At 43.6% G+C, this 22,687-nt stretch overlaps 1 protein-coding gene across 2 annotated transcripts; it reads right to left on the reverse strand.

The window, feature by feature from the left end:
* Positions 1-8,422: 8,422 nt before the first annotated feature.
* MPC1 (mitochondrial pyruvate carrier 1) lies at positions 8,423-17,384 on the reverse strand. Of its 2 annotated transcripts, XM_083828107.1 has the most exons (5): positions 17,299-17,384; positions 13,210-13,213; positions 10,900-10,996; positions 10,109-10,241; positions 8,423-9,385 (listed from the first exon to the last, which is right to left on the reverse strand). In XM_083828107.1, the coding sequence occupies exons 1-5, from the start codon at positions 17,367-17,369 to the stop codon at positions 9,367-9,369; spliced, it is 324 nt and encodes a 107-aa protein (XP_083684233.1). In that variant the 5' UTR covers positions 17,370-17,384; the 3' UTR covers positions 8,423-9,366. The 2 variants fall into 2 exon arrangements, with proteins under 2 accessions (XP_083684233.1, XP_083684232.1); XM_083828106.1 differs by lacking the exons at positions 13,210-13,213; positions 17,299-17,384 and adding an exon at positions 13,234-13,286.
* Between the last annotated feature and the right edge of the window lie 5,303 nt (positions 17,385-22,687).

Consider the following 22,687-nt stretch of genomic DNA (forward strand, 5'->3'; position numbering starts at 1 on the left):
GCTGTGCGGGACGGGACCTTCCCCTCACCCGCTCCCCTCAGCAAGGAGAGGGCTGCTGGCGTGTTTTCCTCCTCACGGACGTCTCTTCTCTGAGGAAGCGTCTCTGTGTGCCTTTTTGGTGAGACGCCTGGGCGCTAACCGTGCCTTTCTAACCTCGTGGTAGGCTGTAGCGCCTCGGGTAGCTTTAAATCAAGACCAAAACTGGGAACTGGAGAAACAGCTGCAGACGTGGGTGTGTGAAAGTAGGCAAACGACAGCAAAATGGCACTCTGTGAGCCAACCAGCATGGCCCATGCCTTGCAAGGATCTGAGCAGGAAGGGGAATGACATGCCTGTGGCCTTCTGAACAGGTGGAGAAATGAGAAAGTGGGATAGGGTTTGTGGGATGGAGGGCACCAAACCATCCCTCGGGGACACAGCGAGCCCACAGATGCCAGGAGAAAGACGGAGGCGCAGGCAGTGACACTACCTGGAGCCTGTGGCCACCAGCTTAGCTTGGGCACGTTGTGGACATGGGTGCCTTGCAGGTGCAGGAGGCGGTGAGTGGATGTCCTTGGTGACCTCCGCAGCTGGCCCAGCGGTGTCAGCACAGGAACGTTGCTGGGTGGCGGTGCTGCAGGGAAATGGTTGCTGGCAGGAGTTGCTGTTCTTGCAGCCCCTCACCACCCTGATACCCTGCTTCCCACATCCTGCCAGCTCAGGAGAGGGAGGGAGAAACCTCCTGATGCTTCAGGTGCCCCCAGAGGTGCTGGTGAGGCTTTTACGTACCCCATCCAGCGTACTGCGTGATGGCTGCACGGTGCAGTTTGTTCACTGCTATTTGCTTGGGCAGATAGATGGCAAAAATTACCCACAATTTGCAATTTTCTCAGATCCACATGAATTGTTGTGGGCTTGTGCTTCTGTTGGAAACGATGGCATGACAGCAAATGTGTCAGAGCCTGGAAGTCTCTTCCCCACCTTGTCTCAAGTGACACAACCCACAGCTGAAATCTTTGGGCTCCCCACTGAAGCCCAAACTGTGCAAGTATTTCTGTTGAAATACTGTTGCCCACAGTTGACTGCTCAGGATCCCACATGTGATCTTCAAGGAAGCAGTGTGTGGCCAGGGGAGGTCACCTCTCTGTAGCTCCAAGCCCAATGCCACGAGCCTCCTCACACACCTCTTTTCTCCAGGTTGGTCCCTCCCCACCACCTCCCCATAGCAAGGCTCGAGCTGGACACTGCTCAAGCTGGACACTGCAGTGGTAATTGCAGGAATTCCCGATGTGTTGGGGAGCAGACCAGAGAGCTCTCTCTGGTGGTGTTTTCACAGAAGTCTGTGCGGTCTGGGTATGGGGATCTGGCACGATGCCAGAGAGCATGTTCTCTGGACTCCTTTGTGGCAACACCAGAACTCATGTCATTGTAAGATGGCCAAACAAATGTTAGAGCTCAACTGATGACCTGTTCAAGACCTTCATAACCGAGGCACATCGCCTGTGCTACCTCCAAAGTGCAGATGTTGTCAGTTTTCAACATCACAGCCTTTATCTTCGAGGCTTTAATTTTCCTTTCCCTTATTAGATTTAACTAGATACAGCCAAAGAAAATAAACCTAAAATTTAGAGCAATTTTTTGGATTACTACAGTCCATAGAGACAGCCTGGCACTTTCAGGGGGCAGATCTTCCCACGTAAAGCAGCTCTCTGAGCAGCGGATAGGCTGCCTTGTGCTCTCTGCTGACTGTGGAGGAAGCACAGATGACTTGGTTAGACCAGACACCTAGCTTGGTCTGATGAATTAGTGCAATGAACCTCACCATTACCTCTTTTAATTTAAATACAGACAGGACCAGCCTTTTATCTACAATTTCTCATTACTTTTACAAAAACATTGTGTGTAGTGAGCATGACAGGTCTGTTAACTTCAAGCATTGGGAGGAGATTAGGTCCAAAATGCCCCTGAACTGGTCCACAGAGCTGATGGCATCAAAGCATTGTCTATGATTTATTACTTACAAATGCATCTTAATTTCAAAGCATATTTGAGAGCAAAAAAGAAAGCAGGGACTATGGCAGGTAAGCACTGGGCAGAGAGCAGGCTGAAGGTGTGCTTTTGTTTCTGTGTGAACATGCACACAGTCTCTGTGCCGCTGCAAAGCGGAGAAGTGCAGTGCAAACCAGGGCTGCCGAAGCCCCAAGCGGTGCAGGGGCCTCTTGCATCCCACCGCTGTGCCCTCCCAGTTGGCCACTGCCTGGGCCACATGTTTCACTCCTGACAAAGTGTGTGTTTTCGGGTTTGTTTTGCTTCTAAGCTATTTTCTTGACCAGAAGGTTAGCAAAAGATACCCCAACTTTATTTTTCCTAGTTTCTCTGCTTGACAGAATTTCTTAATTCTCTGCATTATCATGAAACACCATAAGATGGTCGTCACCTTGCCACGAAAAACAGGCAACCCAGAATGGCCCATGTTGTTTAATATTTCTGTGCTAATAAATTTTGGCTGAGGAGGCAGTAGGATCAAAAACATATTCTGCTTTTGTGGAACGCTCAACTTCTTTTCTTGGGACTTGCCAGTAGTACTTGATGAGAACCCACCTGAATCCTGCTCCTTGGTGCAAACATCTCACGTCAAACAAAGCAGCAGCTTCTGAAACGCACTGAAAGGAGGGGAGCGTACCAGCGAGGACAAACACTCCTTGTGTCCTTTGAAATGATCCCTTGCTCCTGAAAACACTGTTATGAACCTCCTCCAACAAACCGGCACGGCTGGCAGTGACAAATAACGGTGATCCAAAAACAAGCATCAAACAAGCGAAGGCTGGAAAATGCATCCCCTTCCTTATGCCTCAGTTCAGGAAACCTGCTGTTTCACGCATCACCCAGAGTCACAGCAGCAGAGCACACACAGCGGCTTCGTACAGCTCCATGGTAATTGTCTCTGCTGTGACCCAAACCTTTCCAGATGCAGCCACCGCTTAGTGTCAGACATTGATCTCATCCACAGGTCTCTGATGCAAGGAGCTGAGGTCAACAAAGAGCAACTGCAGAAATAACAGCTGCTTCCCGAAGTGCTTGGCACCATAGCTTTGTGTTTGTGGTTCTCGTGTGCTACCGGAAAGCTTTGCAGGGCAAGGCAACTCCTTCACCGGTTCATCGTGGCTAACGCAGCAAACACAAGGACACGACGAGCAGCCTTGTGAGCTCAGCTGTTTCTGGGGCATCGCGCACTCAGGTCAGGTATCACAGAGGCTCAGTTAACTGATACAACAATGGGTACCCTGCCAGACCTTTGAACCTCTTCCTAACAATAATCCGTCTGAGAGCTGATGCTAGTGTTTACCAACATAGAGTATAAGAGACACAAAGTATTGGAAAGGTTATCGCATTGCTGGTTTCGTGCCGTGCTCCCAGGTGACCCGTAACATCAAGAGTGTACAAAAATAACTTGCAATTGCTGCTTCACAAAACTTCCCCATGAACAAATACAGTAATTTATTGCCTTGGGATGCCAGGGGCAAGGCGACACGGTCTTTCTGAATGTGCAAGAGAGGAATGCTTGAGACAATCTCTCCATCTCCCTGGTATTACTACAAGTTACTACAGGTTTAAATTTAGAGATCTTTCTATGCTTAAACCACAATCTCAGACCCAGCCAGACTGCAGGGGGACAGGTTAGAGGAGATTAGTATCTTGTCCTGCCAGCAGAGCTTTACAATTTCACAACACCTCATGTCCTCTTCAAAGCAAGAGATGCTCCTAGTCTCATTTACATCACTCAGCACCACCCTGGGAAGGCATCCCCTCAGTTAATACATCTCCTAGGACAACAAGCATGCCATAAAACTATTTCAAACACCCTATAAATCAACACCAGTAAAGCAAGTCACAGCATGGTTCCGCCTTGGATAAGTTAGGGGTTAAATTCTTTCAAAATTATTAAATTCCTTCAAAATTATAAGTGGCTTGCTTTGTATCATGCGTTTCTCCACAGATGGCCAAACAGAGCCATCATATAATTGCTTGCAAGTGCTGCTGTCATTGGCGTTGCTTTCACTTGCACCAAGGGCTGACTCCGTGCCACTTATCCCCGTGCAGTAGTTTCACTTAATGAGAACGACATGGCCCAGATTTTAGACTAAATGAAGATGCTGAAAAGTCTTAGGCTTGTTGCCATAGTTACCTAAAATCTGCTGTTAGAAAAGGTAAGAACGAAAAGAGAGAAAGAGAAGTAGCAGCATAAGAAGAGAGCAGTATCATGGGCAGGGTTAGGCCACGTGATAAGGGGGAGGCAATGATGAAGGAGCGCAGCCTCAGTGACGGCACTCAGCGCGAGCTCTCCAGGCAGCCCGTGTTTCTGCATCGTTTGCTGTTGGGTCAGTGCCACAGACATAAGTTATTTGTAAGTGGTTACCACAGCGACAAAATGTAATGCACTGGCAGCTACTGGACCAGCAAAAGCAGAAAGGGATTGCGTGGAGAGAGACAAGACCTCCACAATTTATTTAATGAAGTTGCCTCAGCTTAGGACAAAAGACTGCTTTTATTTCAGTTTACAAAGATAGTGAAGCTTGCAGCAATGTCTTACTCTAACAAAATAAGCTTTTTAGCCTAAGATGACTGCAGAAATACATTCTATAGAAGCAGAACTGCAGATGTATCACATTATCTAGTTATTGATATTCCCCAAATGCAGATGGGACCAAAGTGTCTTGTGAGACACAGGCTGAAGACCTAAAAGAGTAACTGTATGTTTGAACCTTTTATATATTATCACTTTATATTGTTGGTAGCTTGTCACATTAGCATAAAGAAACAGTTTTATTCATAGAGGATTTTGTGCTAAGCCTACCAGTGAATGTACCACTTACTATTCTCTTATCTTTTTATTCCTCCTCTTTACTCCTTTCACTTTTTTTTTTTATAACTGGCATGTAAAGCTATGTGAGCGTAATATAGGCTTGCCTACAATAGAAACATCCACAGCTGAAATAAACGCATCTGATGCCTTATGGAGACCATAAAACAGCTTATATCAGGATTCATGGAGAGAGCTCAGGGAAAGCATTGCAGTAGCTGGAAGGCTTCTCTGTTGCAATCCAGCACTGCATTTTCTAAACACTATTTCAAAACCTGTCTCTGCCCCAAGGAGTTAACTCTACTGTAACCTTGCTAAGATTTTTCTCTGTTCCTTTCCCCCCAGTTCTCTACACTGCTGTCCTTGCCCAGATTGCACCATTGTGCTTTGTATGTAGAACACAAGATAACCCACAATGCCATGGAGAACTACATTTTACTAGGAATCTGTTTTCTCTGAGAGCTGGCAGGCTGTATCAGCAGAAGTCTGGCTAAAGGGGAGTTTCTGCTGGTTTTTGAGTAGGGAGAACTCACTTATTCAAACAGAAGCCAGAGAAGCAAAGTGGAAAAAAAGAATGTACTGAATACAGCAGCATTAGCTGAAATGATTATATAGCTTGTAGCATTTGGGGGAGGTTGAACAAAATTCACTACAAGTAGCTGTTATTACCATCATTAAAGAAAACTTGCAGGTAATTTCTTCTCTTCAAAGCCCACAATTATGGTTATTGCTTTTTTTTGGTCATTTATTACTGTGCTACCTAATGACCTCCACATTTGAATCACAAATCAGCAAGCTTCCAGAGCAAGGACATTTAATCTTGCAACTGCAGAAGAGACCGTGAGCTATTTTAATTCCATGGCAAGCTCTTAGTGAGCCTCCCTTGGAAAAAGAGGGTCAAGAGATCTCAAGCTCAGACTGGGAGGCGAGGGGGCACAACAGAGACCGAGAACTTCACTGGAGCTGCCACCCACCCAAATTCCCAAGGGTGCCACATTCCTTAGCAGCAGTCTAGCAGCACTGCTCAGAAAGGTGACAAATTCTTTCCTGTCTGAAAAGATGAAAGGAGGCAGCAGCTGAGGCTGCAGCGAGATGGGAAAGGCCACGCGGCTCCTGGTGGTGCTACGGTGGAGCAGGAGACTCAGGGAAGCGCAAGGATTAGTGCAGCATGGGTTTCTAGTGGCAGGACATATCCCACTGTTGAAAAGTTACTTGGATTAAAGTAAGCTGTGAAATTAAAACCATTAAAACCAAACAGTTATTTCAGAATAATGGCAGGTAGAGACAAGCTCTATAATCTTATAAATCAAATGCAAATGCTGAGCACTAGCTCTGGATTACTGCTAAATTGGCATAGTCCCATTCTTTTATGCAACACTGCCTGAGTGAAAAAAGGAAGCCCTTATCTCCATTAAGATATTCAGGTTTCATAATGTAAAAACCTCCAGAGTCTCTCTAAAACATTCTGTTTATTTTGGGTTACTCCAGAACACCATCCTTGAAATGCTCACATACCAATGTGGCACAGTATTCTGCACTACAGGAGCAGGACAGATTAACTGTACAGTTATTTATTGCAGTAATTCCTCCCTTCTACCCATTATACCTTACCCTTCCCTCCTGCCCCATACACACTGCCAAGCACCATTGTTTAAACAAAGAAATGGCAGGTAAACAGCTTGACAATGCTCTGAAAGAAGGACATGGGCCAATCCACCCATATAAACTATTTTAGCACTAGGTAGACTGACAGGCTATGTAACACCCACCCCAGCAGAGTCCCCCATCCCAGACTGGGCCCTGTCTCTTCAAGTCCCAAGAAGGATCCAGATGACTACACACAGGAGGCTTCCTAAATAAAATCAGACTAGGATACGTCGCAATTTGAACTGATCAGAATGGTTGCTGAACATTCGAAGTGTCGCAGTCAATTGAAGGTGGTTTTTTCTTTGCCCAGAATACTACTGATTCTGGATTATAAATTAGAAAAAACTGGAAGGCAGATGCCTCCCTCAAACACCTGGAACAACACAGGCATTCAGAGCACAATTCAAACTGGCTGTTGGTCTACGAGATCAAGCTGTGAGGGAAGACCAAGGAAATAGCTGACAAGATTTATGGAAAAAGATCACACATTAAAAGACCACCTACAGCTTTCTAACACCTGAAGGAGATGCATGTTGAAGAGCTCATCTGCTTTTTGTCAGCTGCACCAATTGGTCAAACAGTAAAGGCTACTTCTCTACACAACCTACAATTGATCTGCCTCAGCATTTCTACCACGTGCTGATCAACACCTGTTGAACAAGCTATTTCACTCTTTTAAATGCAGCCCCCATGAAGTCATTACAGCACGCACACACAGCCAAGGCTTTCTGCATTTGATCTCACTTGTGTAAGCGGAACTGACCCACATTTAACCACATAAGAGTTAATTATCCAAGTTTACAAGCTCCTTGCTCTTTCCTAACCCAAGCCTCCTGAGAATATCAAGTTGCAGCAGTCACAGCCCAGCACTTTCAGCAGCCCACAAGTGCTGCTCCAGCTGTTCAGAGTTGTGCATCAGGACATCAGCAGTATCAGCATTACCTGCTGCTGAGACCCTGTGTTGCTTGGGAGGGTGGTGGATTCTGCTGTGAATAGCCTCTGTCCTGACACCCCAAATCTTCTGTTACCTGAAAGGAACTGTGGAGCCAGCATAATGCATCTCAATATTCCATTCTAACCCCCCCAAAAAAAAAACAGAAGGGCTAACATCCATTTATTTATTAATATTAGTGCACTCATTTTGTCAAAAACCACAAAGCTCATCCTTCTTCCAAGGTCTCTACCTTACAAGCTACAAATGTAAAGGCCTTGCCTGCACCATAGCCCTCTGCCACAGCCACATCTGAAACAGCCCAAGAAAAGCCTGGACCACATCACTGCAGAAGGCTATTTGGGTTGTTCAAGCTTGATTTCCCCTTTGTGAAGCCGTAACTACAGAACCCTTCACCTTCATATGTAAGAACAGTTTCCAGGAGGACTTTCTCAACCACCTTCCCAGTACTGAGATAAGGCCAATTAGTCTGTAGTTCCCTAGATCCTTCTTAAAATATAAGAGCTCTACTCAGTCTCTTTCAGTCTCCAGAAACCTCTTCTAGGCACCAGGAAGATTCAGAGATAATAAAGTGGCCATGTAATGACATCAGCCAGCTCTCTCAGCACTCATGTATGCAACCCATCAGGCCCCATGGACTTATGTACATCTGGTTTCAATGCTCCCTAATCTGACCCTCCTCCTTGGGGAGGTGCGTGTGTGTATGTCTTCCTTGTTTGGAGCTCCCTCCTATCTTAGTGGCCTAGGATCTATGATGGCCAGTTTTACTCATAAACAGTGAGACACTGGAAAAAAAAGGAAAAAAGTTTTAGGATTCAGAGGACATTTGCCTGAACTCATCACATAAAACGGATAACACCATTTATTTTGCCAGTCTGTTTTTGCTTCATGCCATTACAGTAATATACCTCTTCATACTAAACTTTCACTTCGGATCTGGCATCACAGTATGATAAACAGAACTTTTCAAAATTTTGAGATGGTTTATTGCCATTTGGAATATGTTTTATTGTTCAAAAACTGCATCAAGATAAAATCCATCATGTACATTCTTTGTCATCTATAACTTTAACATCAATGTAACATTCAGGCAAGTCATGCATGAAAAAAATCACTCTTCCAATGACATCAAAAAACTACTGAAAGGCATCTTGTGTCCTTCAGATCTTGGAATCCAAACAAGTTAAGTTTTTGCCTGAACAAGGATTACATACATCTAGAACAACTCAAACAGTAGGAAAAAAAATCCATTTAGAACTTCTTGATAAGTAGTATCAGACTTTGTTTCTTTCCTTCATTCAGTGCTATGCTTTTGCTTTTCCACATCTTCATTAAATAATGTGCGACTTAAAAATTGTGTTACTGATGTCTCTACTGAGACAAGGCATGCAGTAAAGGAAGAGAGAAAGCTGGTCGCTTCCAGGCTGCCTGTCTACCCATTTGTTCTTGTAGATTAGCAAGCCATTGCTTAAGTTTAAAAAAAGAATAGGAATGAACGCACCTAAGTTAAATGGCTTTTAAGAATATGTTTACATAGAACAATACCACCTACAGTTCTGTTGTACTGACCTCTGTTCATAGTAATTTGAAAACAAGTTGTCAAACCATCATGGGCCATTTATTTTTGCAGACTTAAAGTTGGTTTTAAATATTGCTGGTTATTTAGGTGACTAACACTTTATTAGAAGGGTAGTTAAGGACCTGTAAGGCAGCAACACATTAAATGCAATGGTTCCCATTGCTGTGTAGTACTTTTTCTTAAAAGGCAAGCTGAAAAATTAATAGAAGGATCCTCAATGGGGTCATATTCGCAACAGGTGTTTTGGTTTTATCCCCATTGTAATTGTCACAGCAACTGTAGATGGCACATCTTCCTTGGTTGTAATTCGGGATGAGCACATTCCCTGGCTTATTTCAAGTTAGATATTTAGTTCTTTTTCTCCATCCTGCCAAGAGAAGAACATGTTTTATAAGAGTGAATACTGGATTTCATTCCTTGAGTTCTACTGTGCATCCAGGTTTTTGCTCACAACTGAAGGACACCTGGCCAGGTATTTATGCAAAGGCAGGTCCACTTACAGTTCTGTCAAGTCTTTTTGAATTTACAGTTCAGGAGGCTTCATCCTCTTATTGCTCTGCATAGATTTCTTGGAGCAGAATAGAAAAGCCACAACCCTGACTCATCCAGATTGCCTGGGGGCAGTGGCTGCACTACTAGCTAGAAACTGAAGGTGTGAGACTTGCAGTCTGAACCCCAGTTACACAGACCTATCAGACCTATCCCATATAGGTAAGACCAGTCAGCTTAGTTTGTTCTTGATTTGTCTTTCAGACATACAAACCCTTGTTTCATGGAAGCCTCCATTTCAGGAGTTACTGAGCTGGACACATGTAGATTAATCAAAATAATACACAAGCAAAGTCAGAAATAGCTAGCAGCTGCTGAAAGACATCCATGACCATAAGGGTCCAGCCTTTTCTGTGTGGACCTTTCCAAAGCTCCACAGGAGGTACAAGAAAACAAGTCACATTTCAACTTATCTCAACATTGTTCTTCACTACTTTTTGCAAACTTATTAAGAATTCCAGAAGCCACCTCAGTTACATGTCACTGAAAGAACACCAAGAGCCAATGGTTTATGGCTTCCCATTTTTAAAGTTGAACTTGCCTGTATTTGATCAGTCGTCCTCCTTGAATAAGTTGTGCAACTTCATTAGTCAAGTGGCATGCAAAGAGAAGCCAGTTCCTTGGCTGTACTTTGTAGGCAAATCTCATGAAAGTCAAGGAGTAACAACACAGTGCTGCAAAGTAATAGATATCAGTGATTATTTTTAAATACCTGCATTTTGTTGAGAAATCATTTTCACATGAGCAGAAAGCTTCTTATTGGCATTTGAATTTTCCAGTTGTTTATAAAAATTTGTCCACTTTAAGGATCCAATGCAGAAAAATGCACAACACTTCTTTTGCTGTACAAATTGTTGAGCTGCAGCCTTCCACAAAACAAGTTTGCTTTCCCTCAGTTTCTCATGAGGGAACTGAAACCTTTTTAGGTTATTACCTAAGCTATCTCAGCCAGAAAATAAAAGGAGTCCTGTTAATCCTAATGAGACATGGCAACAATTATCCTGTCAATTTCTAGGACAGTGTTTTTAAAATAATTTTAATACAGTTCTTACTGGAAAAGTTCTAAAAATGGACTTGCTGAAGTCCCCCCCCCCCCCCGAAACAATGTACAATCAGAAGCATAAAGCTTTGTTACCAGCTTTCCAAGAAGGCAAGAAACAGCTTTAATCTACCTTCCTACCAGAAGTGGCCTTTAAAACTATACTGCAAGATACTTAATATCTATAACTGCTTCAATCACCAATTCATAAGCAATTAGTAATACATTGCGGCTTGAAGTATGGAATCTGTGCTCTGTAGGCAGCTTACTGACAAGAAGTCCCCAGTACTTACCAAATGTCATTCGGCCACTGATGATTTCTGGAGATTTCTTCATGTCATTAATAGCAGCAACAGGAAGTCCCCAATTGGCTACTGGCCCCCAAAAGTGCTGTAAAGGAGGGAAAAGGAAAATGAAGTTGGACAAAACCAAAAACATCCAGCAGCATACCTACAGCTTTCCTTAGCCACACAAATCTTTGGACAATGGGGTTCAAGGTAAGATTTCAAGTTAAGACATACAGCTTTTGAACCCTTGTTTTAACACAATCTAGTCTTCATGAAGGAAGCAGAAGAAACCCACTCCCAATCTTCTTGCAAACTGGAGAAAAGCTACTCTAAGACTGCTGAAATGCAGTTCTGTGTAATTCTCCTCAGACATCAATAAGCAGTCTCATTGGTTTAGCCTTACAGCAATCTCAGTTTTACAGCTCACTTCTGTGCAGAACATTAGCATTCATCTCTCAAGTTGGAGTCTTCTAAAACATAAGAACACAAGAAACAGCTGAAGAACAAGAACTGCTTTCATGTTATACTGAGAATCAAGAAATACTCAGCAAGTACCTTCAACTGCTTACACCATCTCTTTCAAAGAGCAAGGCCATGAAATTAAGCTAGATTACAGCTTCATCTGCAACTACTGAAACAACCTGGTGACAACCTAAAGGTCAGTGACTAGCTTTAAGATTAGAACAGTTACGTGCAAGTATGTTCACATGAAGACAAACAATCAAGTCAGAAGTCAGTTAGAAAACTGATAGATCAAATTGTACTGGCTAAATGACTCCAAACTGAGAAAGACAGTGTCAATTTAATTTCTACTATTTTGAGGAATAACGAGACTTTAGCAGACCTCTTTCTGCAGAAGATGCACATAGTACTCCCATCAGTTTCTTTTCCCATAGGAAACTAAGGATGTTCAAAACTGACTTGGGCCAGATATGACAGAGATGCACCTTACAATAAAAGCTTTGCAGATATACACTATGCCCAATCTTGTGTCTCCTTCCCTAAGAGTAAGAATTTGGTAAGATTTTTTTTAAACTACATTTCTACTGATAGGAAAAGTGACACCTGCAGCAGGTAAAGCCTCTTGAGGCTGGCAGAGAGAACATGGCATAACAGGGAATAGTTACATGGTTACACAGTATTTATACCTTACAGCTATGCTTAGATAGTGTAAAGAAGTGTACCTATAACACACAAAGTATTTGTTGCAACAGAATAAGAATATTCACAGAAAAAGTCAACAGCATGCAGGATGTTTTTTTAGATGCCTTAATGCAACTACTTAAATAGTTTAACTGACAGTAAGAAGGCCAGCAACAGTCATCCAATCACATAACCATGATTTGCTCAGTAAGATAATCTAGGACAACTTGTGTTTGCATCACCACGCTAAAGCAGACTGCAAAAAGGTTCCTGGTGAGGCAGCACACACTTCTGAACTCTTTATTGACATGTTAGGAGTAATTTACACCATTTCAGTTTCAGAAAGCAAGTCTTCATGGCTTTAACCCTGACATTTCTGGCATTGTCAAAACTGTAATTGTTTTTTAAAGTCTTAATGGTGACTTCTATTTTGGAAGTTAAGTAAAAATGCCAAGTTGGCCCAATTTAATTGCTATTAGAGCACAGACAAATAGCACACACTATGCTACGGACTGCCTCAAGCTCCAGTAACGCAAACTGAAGAACCAGGAGTTCTGACTTCTGGTGCTCTAACAGTAACACTCCTCTGCTAACCAGGCAAGTAGATACGAAGCCCTTCCCTGGAGACAGTTATCCAGCTCTAAGTACCTGCAGGCAGGCAGCCCTTTGAAGTCCCCATACACAGAAATTAAACTACACTTACACTGTTTGTCTGGCTTGCAGCGATGAGCAAGCCTTCCATAAAATTGTGATTATTGCTATTAAGAGTCTACCATAACAGTATGATTCACAGCCTAACAGGCCTAAAATATCAACTCCCAGTTTCAGGAGCAAACCGAAGAGTTAAAGAAAAAGTCTGCAGGTAGAGTTATATGGTACCATTTATTCTCTTGAGTAAAGCTAGTTAAAAATAAAATCAAGCAAGGTAATTCAGTTAGGTTACCACTGTATTACCAGTATTGTTGCTATATAAAAGAGTTGCTCTGGATTAATTTGATCTCTTTAGAAAATCAGACTTTTTTTTCCCATATCCTTTGCTAGTGATTACTTTAGGAGACAGCCTGAAGGAGCTAATGGTTGGTCACATTAACCTCAGACTTGCAAATAAGTATCACTAGTACATCACTCCTGGAGGTCAGCAGTATGCTTTTCAGATGGAGGCAAGTTTACTACAGTGCTGGGAGGAAAAAGAATTACAAGTTACTGGAGCCAGGCAGAAAGTGAGAACACAAGTCCCCTCCCCTTCCTTACCGTGCTGTTCAAGTGGGCCATCGTTGTTTGTCATTCAAAGAGCACATGGAAGACAAAAAGAAATATTAGTTTCCTTCATAATCCACACAGAAAGAAGTTTACCACAAATAAAGAGAAGACAGCATATTTCTCTGGAATTAACCTACATTAATGTAACTGTACTGAAAGTCCATTTCCTTCAAGAACTGTTACTGTGACAAGTGTTTGCTGCTCAAGTATCTTTTCCTAGTGAGACAAACCTCATTATGGTCTGTGGAAGACTTTCCTGCCCTGTAGACCTCAAAGCATCCGAGATCCCACCCTAAGCTAGTTTCAAAAGATGCCAAACATTGAAGTCTTGCTTATTTGCCTACGACAAAGCTGAATAACAACAGTTTCTCTGTGAAGGTTTTTGAAGAAGCTGCTTTGAATTCTTTGTATACCTACATTTAAGTAGGTCAAACAAAACACTGCCAGACATCTTACTGTCACTAAGTTCAGGCCAACTGTGGCTGGATTAAGTGAGTTATAAGACATTTTCAGCGACTTAACATGCTACTTAAATGAACTCCATAATTGGTGTGTAAATGATCATATAGTTACTAGATAATTTAGGTAATAACTTAGTAATCTATGCATAAGTGCTAGACTACGGTTAATATTTAAGATTGCTTGCTACTACATCTTTCAAAATGCTTTGGAACTTTTAAGCATTTTCTCCCTTCTATCCTGATAGGGTTCAGCTCCGAATTATGACTTAACAGAAACAGGCTATTAATAGAAATCCCGCTGCTGACTGATTACTGCTTGTGTCCTTCTGCAGGAATAGCAGAACACTTGCTAATGGGCACTTCCATCGCACTGGCTTCAGTGTTCACTTACCAAATGCCCAGAGTAAAGCGAACAGTCAGGTCTACTCCAGGAGTCCAGCTGGCTGTGCACTTCAGTGCATCTTTGTTACAAGCAGCGTCTGATTCAAGAGGTTTTGTGGTTTGTCCTTGACTAGTCTAACCACAGGTTCTTTTGTTTTTTTATTAACTGATCTTCAACAATAATTAATTGAGGTTTTTGGAGGACAAGTGCGCATTTTACCTGTTTCACAAAACCTCAGCCAAACAAGTTCAAATGCAGTTCTCAGCACAGTGCTTCTGTGCCAACAGAAGGCACCCTCCATTTTTCAAGGGGAAGTTGTTTTCATGTAAATGGGAGCCTAAAATAGAATCACACGGCTGCTAGCAGGGTGGCCAACTCCAGCTAAGGTCTTGAAACCATCCGCTTGCTCACGTGAAACCGCAACAGTTACTGTAGTCCCCGAGCAGGGCAGAACAAGGTCATTTAGCTCTTCAGAAGCAGACATCTACCCCCAAAGCTCTGCAGGTAATACACTATTTGTTGCAACCGTATCTGAAACCAGGATACCACAGCACAGGCATCTGTTCCTGCAGAGATGCCATTCCAAATTAGCAGCTTCCAAGAACTACATTCAATCCCCTCACAAAGGGCACATTTTGTCCACAGTTCTAGCAACATCACTGTTGGATTTACTCACTGAGCAACTACACTTTCTGCACAAGCATCCAGACATCACTGGGGGAACCAACATCTGGTCAATACTTGATATTGCTACTATAGGCCATACCAAAACAGTTACATTGTGGAAAACGTATTTTCCACAAATTTGTGCACATCTTCCTCATGCTGTCACATTAATAGGCAAGAGATGATTCTGCAGACACTGCCACCCCCCAGGCAGAAAGGGTACTACTCCTCTGCAAGAGAGGCAGATTGTTCAGCTCTCAGAGCACACAAAACCATGAGAGCAAGCCCTGTGCCCTTCAATTTCTAGAACAAAACTAGGTTTTTTCTTTTTTTTTTAAGATAGTGTCCTTATGTTTAAAAGTTTACTAGTGAGGAGAACTGAAGATCAGCTAATTCAAGTTATACTACTAATGTTAATTGAAATATAGTTTAGGAGTTGTCTAAGACTCTGTTTAAGTCAACATAAGGGCTCATGCTTCACGAAGAATGAACCACCTCTCTATTTCAAAGCCATCTATGTTCAGTCACTCTATTTACATTATTGCTGAGTTATCAGGAAGACATTTCAGAGGTGCCCCAAAAGACGTAGCCTCCATGCTTGCTTTTCTTTCACTAGAAAACTTTAGGATTCCTTGGGATTCATTGTTGCTAATGCAATTTAGGCTTTTGCCATGAGAAGATCCCAGAGCTTGCCCATAGTGGCCTGTAGGTCCTTTTACTTCAGAGAGGGAAGAAAGCTGTTTTACTGAACATTTTCTAGAAGACATCACCTTAAACCATTAGGATAGGAAACAGAGGACTCAGTTGCCTACTATTAGCAGCTTCGATTATACAGCTTTAGTGATAGCTGACCTTTTTTTAGGATCTTCAGAAAAATGCAACTTCAAGTTCAAAGTATAGAGCTCTATCAGGCCCTCATATGCTAATCAGCTAGTCTGAAGTTAACATTGCTGCTGCATTTTACATGAAGCAGCAAGAGAAGCTGTACCTACAGCTTACATTCTTACCATGTTTACTTTAAAAGCATAAAGGCAGTTAGGCATACTATAGTTAGATGATTTACAGTCGTTCAAATCCCTATTAAACACCACTTCAGAGAAGTCAGAATTGAAACTGGCAGAGCACTTAATAATTAACGACAGCTTTAAAAGCAATTTATCTTGTTTCCTTGAGCAAGATCCAGAAGGCAGCTGATGACATAACACAGCACTGGTGCCAGATGTAACCACCTGAGAAAAGCAGCATGCCTTCATTACACTGGCTTTCATGATTCCCAGTGACAAAGCTGAAACTGAAGCTGCTTATCCTGATAGATGTCTGTAAGATTTGACTGCCCCAAGCCATAAGTGTCACACCAGGCACTGCCACACTGAATTCCACTGCTTTGGGTAACTGCAGTTATTCTATCTAGGGTCAAGCAGTTGAGCACAGCACAGGTGTTGCAAGCAGGAATTCCAGTCACCTCTTCCCACAAGTGAGTTACACATTTCAAAGCCTTGCTTTACTGTAGCGATTAGATGCTGTTTTCTAGAACATATATCATAGTCTCATAGCTTTGAGGAAACCCTTGCTCTGAGAGAGACAAGAAGAGAATTTTCTTTGGGACAGAAAGAGTGCTGCAGGCTGGCGAAGCAAGGGCTTTCAGGAAGGAATGCAAAGAGACACAGCTCCTAAATATACACAGCTCCTAAATATACACACTGCATTTCTCTTACAGCAGAGACTACAGTCCTTTGTTGACAGCTATCTAAATGTTAATCTCAGCAAAGGGCACAATCAAGAACACACACTTGGCTCCTAGAAAGCAAGGAAACAATGCTGAAAGGCTGCAGTGGATGGCACAACTGACTTATGCCCTTCATGACATACTGAATAACAGAAGTACAAAGTAAGCAGGTATCTTCGTACACCAGGCAGGACTCATCCCACAAAGCAAGAACTCCAAGGAATACTTTTTTGCAATACAGCCTTAGCTTATTTCAGGACTAGAACAAAATCCAGCTCATTTTTTCCCACTGCCTTTAAGCCTTTGGTAACGAAAGAGATACCTCCAGCTGTTAACCTTGGTGGCACTAGGAAGCAATCACCCCTGCCAGCACTGGTTTGTTTCTTTACTCAGGGTGCAGGCTGCTGTTTTACCATGAATCCAGATGAGTTCTGGAACACCTAACTAAATGCTAATGTTATGAGCCGCGCCTATGAAGCTTACCCAGGCCCTCAGAAGGCAGGCACACACGCAGCAGCCCGCTCTGACCTTCACCTCCCCTCAGGGCCGTCCGTCCCCTCTCCCAGGCGGGCCACCCCGGCGCTATTCACCCCCCACCACCCCGCAAGCTCCGAGCTTTTACCCTGCGGGTTTACCCCGCGGGCAGCGGCCCGTCACACGACACCCGCCCCTCCCCCCGGGCTGCCCCCCGCCACCCCCGGCCCGTTGGGCCCACCGCCTCCCGCCGGCCCGCAGCGCGGTGCCGGCGGCCCCCTGCCCGCCCCCACCTCATCAGGTAGTCGCGGAACTCCTTGCTGCGCAAGTACTCCACGGCCTTGCGGCCCAGCGCCCCCGCCATGGCGGCACCGCCGGCCGGCAGCGCCCGCACCCGCCGCTCCCGCCGCCCGCCCCCGCCGCCCGCTTTATGGCCTCGCGCGCACCGCCCCCGCCTCCCCGCCCGCCGATCTCGCTCCTCATTGGCTGGGGGCTCGAGGCCCCGCCCCCTCCTGAGGTGAGGCCCCGCCCCCTCTCTGGCGTTCGTTGTGGCGGTTGGGCTGGGGGCGTGAGGCGGAGGTGGGGCGGGCGCCGCCATGACGGGGGCCGCGCTTCGCGAGGGGCGGCGGGGGCGCGGCCGGCACGGGCCGGCTTCACTCCCTGCCGGGGCAGCGCCCACGGCCGCAAGCACTTTCCATTTCCTACGCGAGCAGAGGCTGCTTGTTTGGAGTGGCAGATAAACTCTAACCCCGCTAATAGCGTCTCCATAAAGCTTGGGGCGGTCAAACAAATACCTGCGTGCGAGCGGCTCCGTTTATCTTCGCTCGCTGCGCTAGAGATAGTGAAATGGGTGTTTATCTGCTCCGACTGTTGGCCGAAGATTTGCAGCCTGGGTTTTACGGTCTGGAGCTGCGCTGAGTGCAGCCGGGGCCATGCCTGTGCTCTGCAGGAAGCCCTGGCGACCGCTGCTGCTCTATCCCCTTCTGCTTCCCTCCTCTTCCTGGCAGGATCTTGGGGAAAAATAAAAAAATAAAGGGAGTTCTTCCCCCTTCTCCCCTTCATTGCTTGCTTGGAGGGCAGCAGGTTTGAGGAAAGGCAGAGTCTGTGCACGTCCTCTCCTTTTTAGATACCCTTAACATGATACACCACCACACAGTCACTGCTGTGTGGGAAGAGAAGCTTTAATCCTCCTGATACACAGCGTTACACAATGCCAAGATGTAGCCCAACATATTTCCATGGCCTATTTAGGCTCCTCAGTTAGAAACAAGTGTGAATCAGAAAGAGGTCTCAAGGAATCATTTGTCTGAGTTGATCTGACTTGCGCTGAAACAGGAAGGGGCTGTGGAAATGATTCTAGTGTGTGCAAACAGACCGTCACGTGCGGGGATTCCTCATATACTACAAAGCCTCTTTCAGTCAATAGTTTTTGAGCTACAATTTTAACTGAAACAAAGCCTAGTTCTTCTTTACTGAGAATACATGAACCTTTTTCTTGACTGTGTGTATAAAGGAGAAAAAAAATCTTCCATCTGCTTTGGAAGACTCTTTAGAGTTTATCCCAAGAATACACAAGTTTTATCAGCCTTTTCTCACAGGCTTTTTAGTCTTGTATCATTTTCCTTACTCCATCTAGACTCTTACCTACATCTTTACATCTTTCTTAAGACAGTCCCAACGTGGTTCATAACGTTTCAGTCAAACCCTTCCAAGCAGTGCAGAGTCCTTCTCTAATTTTGAGTGTTTTCAGTTCTGAGTGTTTTCACTTTGTTTTCAAAATAGTTAATGGAAAAATCATTAACTAGATATGTGCCAAGAATAAACCAGTCACAAGTGACAGGCCCTACCAGTTAAACAACAAAAGCAGCAAGCAAGCAAGCAATGATTTGAAGTATGCTTTTGCTGCAGTTCTGTATGTGCTTATAGTGGTTTTGCTTACATACTTTTTTTTTTCTTTAGGTTTCTTGTGTCATATGGGACAGTGTTAAATGCCATTATCAGAGCTAGACCATTTGACTTGCAATTTACTGTATCATTGTTGACCCCTTCTCTTCAGACACGTGTTCTTCTCCAGTGCCAGACTGTCCCGTCCTCTCCATGAGCTGGGCAATGATCACTGATGATCTCAAGTTGCTTCTGCTATGGCCTGGTGGCTCTCAGAGCACATTTCATCAGGTCCTGTCATATTTTTGTCTAAAATATATTTCAACCATTTTTTTCTCCTTGTCTGAACAATCATTTTATCAAATTTTCACTCTTCATTTAGACCTACTTTGAGTTACTATTGTCATACTTTCACCTTTACTGTTTATGGGCTCTTTCTGCATTATTCAAAGGCTCTGCATTTTTCTTCATCTTATTTTAATTTCTAATGCTTTTATCAAACTTCTTTGCTCATCTTTTATGCCCTTTGATAGCTGAAAGTGATTTCATGCCTTACCTTTTCTGACTGAGTTTTCTGCAGGCTTGGCACCATTTATTTATTTTCATCTATTCATATGTCCTTTTTTTCCTACCTATTGTATGTTCCCTTTAGATTTTAAGGTCACGATGTTCTTCTGAATAAGCCAAGCCACTTATGTCTGGGGTTGGTTCCTATGTGTCTTCCAATCAGAATAGTAATTGTAGCTTTTATGTTTTGTTTTGTTTTCAGACAGATAGGTCCCCTGCAATCTTTTATCCCTTAGATTGTCCTTACAAAAGCCCTACCTGCCATTTTCTGGTATTTCTTCCTGGAATTCCCATTGCTTTCATTTATTTCTCTTTAACCTTGTACTTTTGACCTCTCTGAGGAGATCTCTCTGGAGTTTATTAGGCTGTTCAGTTATTCTTGTTTTCCCTCAGCCTTTGGCCAGGTCACTACTTTTTAACTCCCTTGTTGACTTTTGTTAATGGCCATCTTTACTTTAAACTCTTCCTCACTAGATTAGCAAGATGGTGCCCTTGAATTGCCTTCCTTGTTTTTAGCAGGTAGACTCTACAGTTGTCCACCAGTTGTTCTACACAGGACATTCTCCAGAAAAGAGGAAATCAGAGGTTTTCTACAGCTACTGTTTGTGCAGCTCATCATTTTCTTCCTGCCAGCACACATCTGCCCTCTCCTGAACTGCTGCCTGCAGCTGGTGGGATGGAAGAGAACAACCCCGGCTCCTTCAGCTTTGCTCGTGCAAATCTGAGGTGCTAGAACACCTAGCACTCACATTTTTGCATACAAGGACACATATAACGTAGTCAGGGCTGGGTAACCCTCAGTAATTTTTCAGATTTTGGTTCTGTGAGAAGTTGAGATGTTGGCTGATGGCTCTGTTTAGCAAATGGCCAATGGCATCTCCTTCAGAAGAGAGTTTCTGTGTCCCCAGATCTCCATTTTTGTGTGCATGTGTAGCAGGCATGAGCCTCCCAGCTGCAGGGAATCTATGGCTCTTCCTGTACTCTTCATCCCAGAACTGCGGGTCAGGAACTTGCACTTTTTGATCTCAGCAGATGCAGAGCTAGCTGCTGTGTAAGGGAGCCTACCATTTTCCGCCTTTTAGGGCAGCTCTTTCTTCCTGTGGGCATGCCTTTGCAGGCATGTGCATGGTGGCATGACCTTGACAAGGAGAGCGGAATGTAACACCTGTCTGACATTAAAAACAGCAAAGGAAGTCATCTTATGGACATCACAGAACTGAAGATGGTGAACTAATGATATTCAGTAGTTATGTTTCTGGCATAAGACATGAAATCAGTCCTAAAGGAACTATCTGTTATAACTGTTATAAAACAGCCGCAGGGAAAAGTGGTGGTGCTTTTTCCCAGCTGTGAAAAGAATTGCAGGAACACATAATTTGGAGTGTTGCATGACAGACAAGGCAACAACACTTAAGCAAGCTGTTTGATAAATTGTGATTTCATGAAAGAGGTAGGTATTTTTTCCCTGGTACTGTAGCCCCAAAGGTGTAGAAAAGTATGAAGAAAAGATGAATTGCTATCCCAATCTTCTTAGACACTATCATGAAATATCAGTTCACTAAGGTGGACACAAATCAGTACCAAGTACTGAGCTCTCAGTAGGATCAAGCATCAAAATAAAAATGTTATATTTCCAGCTGAGGACCTGCAAAAAGACAGTGACATAATATCCATAAAGTCACAACAAAAAGACAGACCCTCTGTTATAAAAGGCCAAAGGAACACTGTGATGTAGGAGTTATAATGGACAAGGTCAAGAAGTGAAGAGCAAAATAGATGCAAAGTGGATCTGGAAAAGAAGTTGGATTGCTGGGAAATAAGTTTTGGCAGATTAGCAAGTACAGTGATTAACTACCGTAACTGAACAGCAAAGAAACAGCTGGGCAGCAGGAGCTGAAATAAGAGGTACTACTTGTAACAAGGAAAAAAGAACATGTTTTATCAGTGTGGAACACAGGCATTACTGGTAATCGCTGCAATTATCATTACCTTTCCCTGCTTTACCTGCAGAAAGACCTGGCTGTCACAGTTATGGTCAGGCAGGTCCGAACACTTGAAACTTATTAACACAGCTGTTCCTAGCCTTCCAAACTACATTCGCAGAAATTGAGCCAACTGGCCCTGCCACAGTCTATAGTGCATGAGCATAGCAAACAGAGTCCTGTGCTGTGAAAACCCCATCCAAGAACCTACCCTGATGGTGGTGGTGGTGGTGGGGGGAATAACAACCCCAAATGAAAAAACAAAACCACAATGCCTTCCCCTAGTTAAGCTTACGGTATAGCTCTTGTTTAGGGCAAGTTTCCTCCTGGCAACTTTTTTCCTAAAAGCCAAGCAGTTGTAGACAAAGGGTGCACCCCACACGGGTAGCGCTTGGCACGGGTGGTGCAGGCGGAAAGCAGCAGGGCCTTAGGGCAGCTGGAGGATGTGGCTTCTCTGCGATGAGGCTGCTCTGAGTCCTAAATTAGTCACACGTGATATAATGGCCAGCCAGAGTTACAGCTTGGATTATTTAAGCCATCTTCATGCTGAAATCTGTGCAGTGGTGATGGCTGTATTCACCTGAGCTTTCGCTGTCATGAAAACTGAGCTGATTTTAAATGCTTTGAGACTTTTTCTGGGCTAAAGATTATCTCTACAGTTTAGTTATTCAACAGTGCTTCAAAGAAGATCATTTTAGATTCTCTTTTTAAATATAAATGTGTATTGCTAAAGCTTTTTAGAATAAGTCAAGTTTTACAATATAGGGAAAGAACAATTAACAGCTTTTATTTTTTTATTTTTTTTTTTTTTGCAGGTTGCTTATACTTCCAGTTGGTAATGTAGCTATAGGCACTGAGCTCCAAGGGTACAGTGATTGTTGTTTAAAAATGAACACTTGTAACACTATTTCTTTTTTACTTGGGTAATTTACTTCTTTTTTTCTTAGGTAAAGAAATAATTTTTGGCTACTATGATAATAAATGGTTTGGTTTTGTTTTTAATGTCCACAAAGAAGAATGACTGAACTGCTGTCTCTGATATCACACCACTGCACTGCTGGTATCCTCCAAGCAGTTGTTGATGATTATCTTGTGTTTGGGGAGGAAGGGATGAAGCCTGCTTGTTCATCAGGTGCACTCTGCACCTTATATTGCTACATCGGGTCAGCTGGGGTAAGAGAGCCGCTTCTTGTAACACCGCATTGCAAAAATCTCCTCCTTCACTCAGTTGGGGAAACCTTATTTTACA

The sequence above is a fragment of the Anser anser genome (assembly GCF_964211835.1).
Source record: "Anser anser genome assembly, chromosome: 3".
Classification (NCBI taxonomy): Eukaryota; Metazoa; Chordata; class Aves; order Anseriformes; family Anatidae; genus Anser; species Anser anser.

Coding starts and splice junctions, on each gene's coding strand:
- MPC1 (XM_083828107.1), bottom strand. CDS start 17,369: ATGGCGGGGGCGCTGGGCCGCAAGGCCGTGGAGTACTTGCGCAGCAAG. Junction 10,242..10,899: donor CAGTGGCCGAATGACATTTG/GTAAGTACTGGG, acceptor ATTACTTTGCAG/CACTGTGTTGTTACTCCTTG.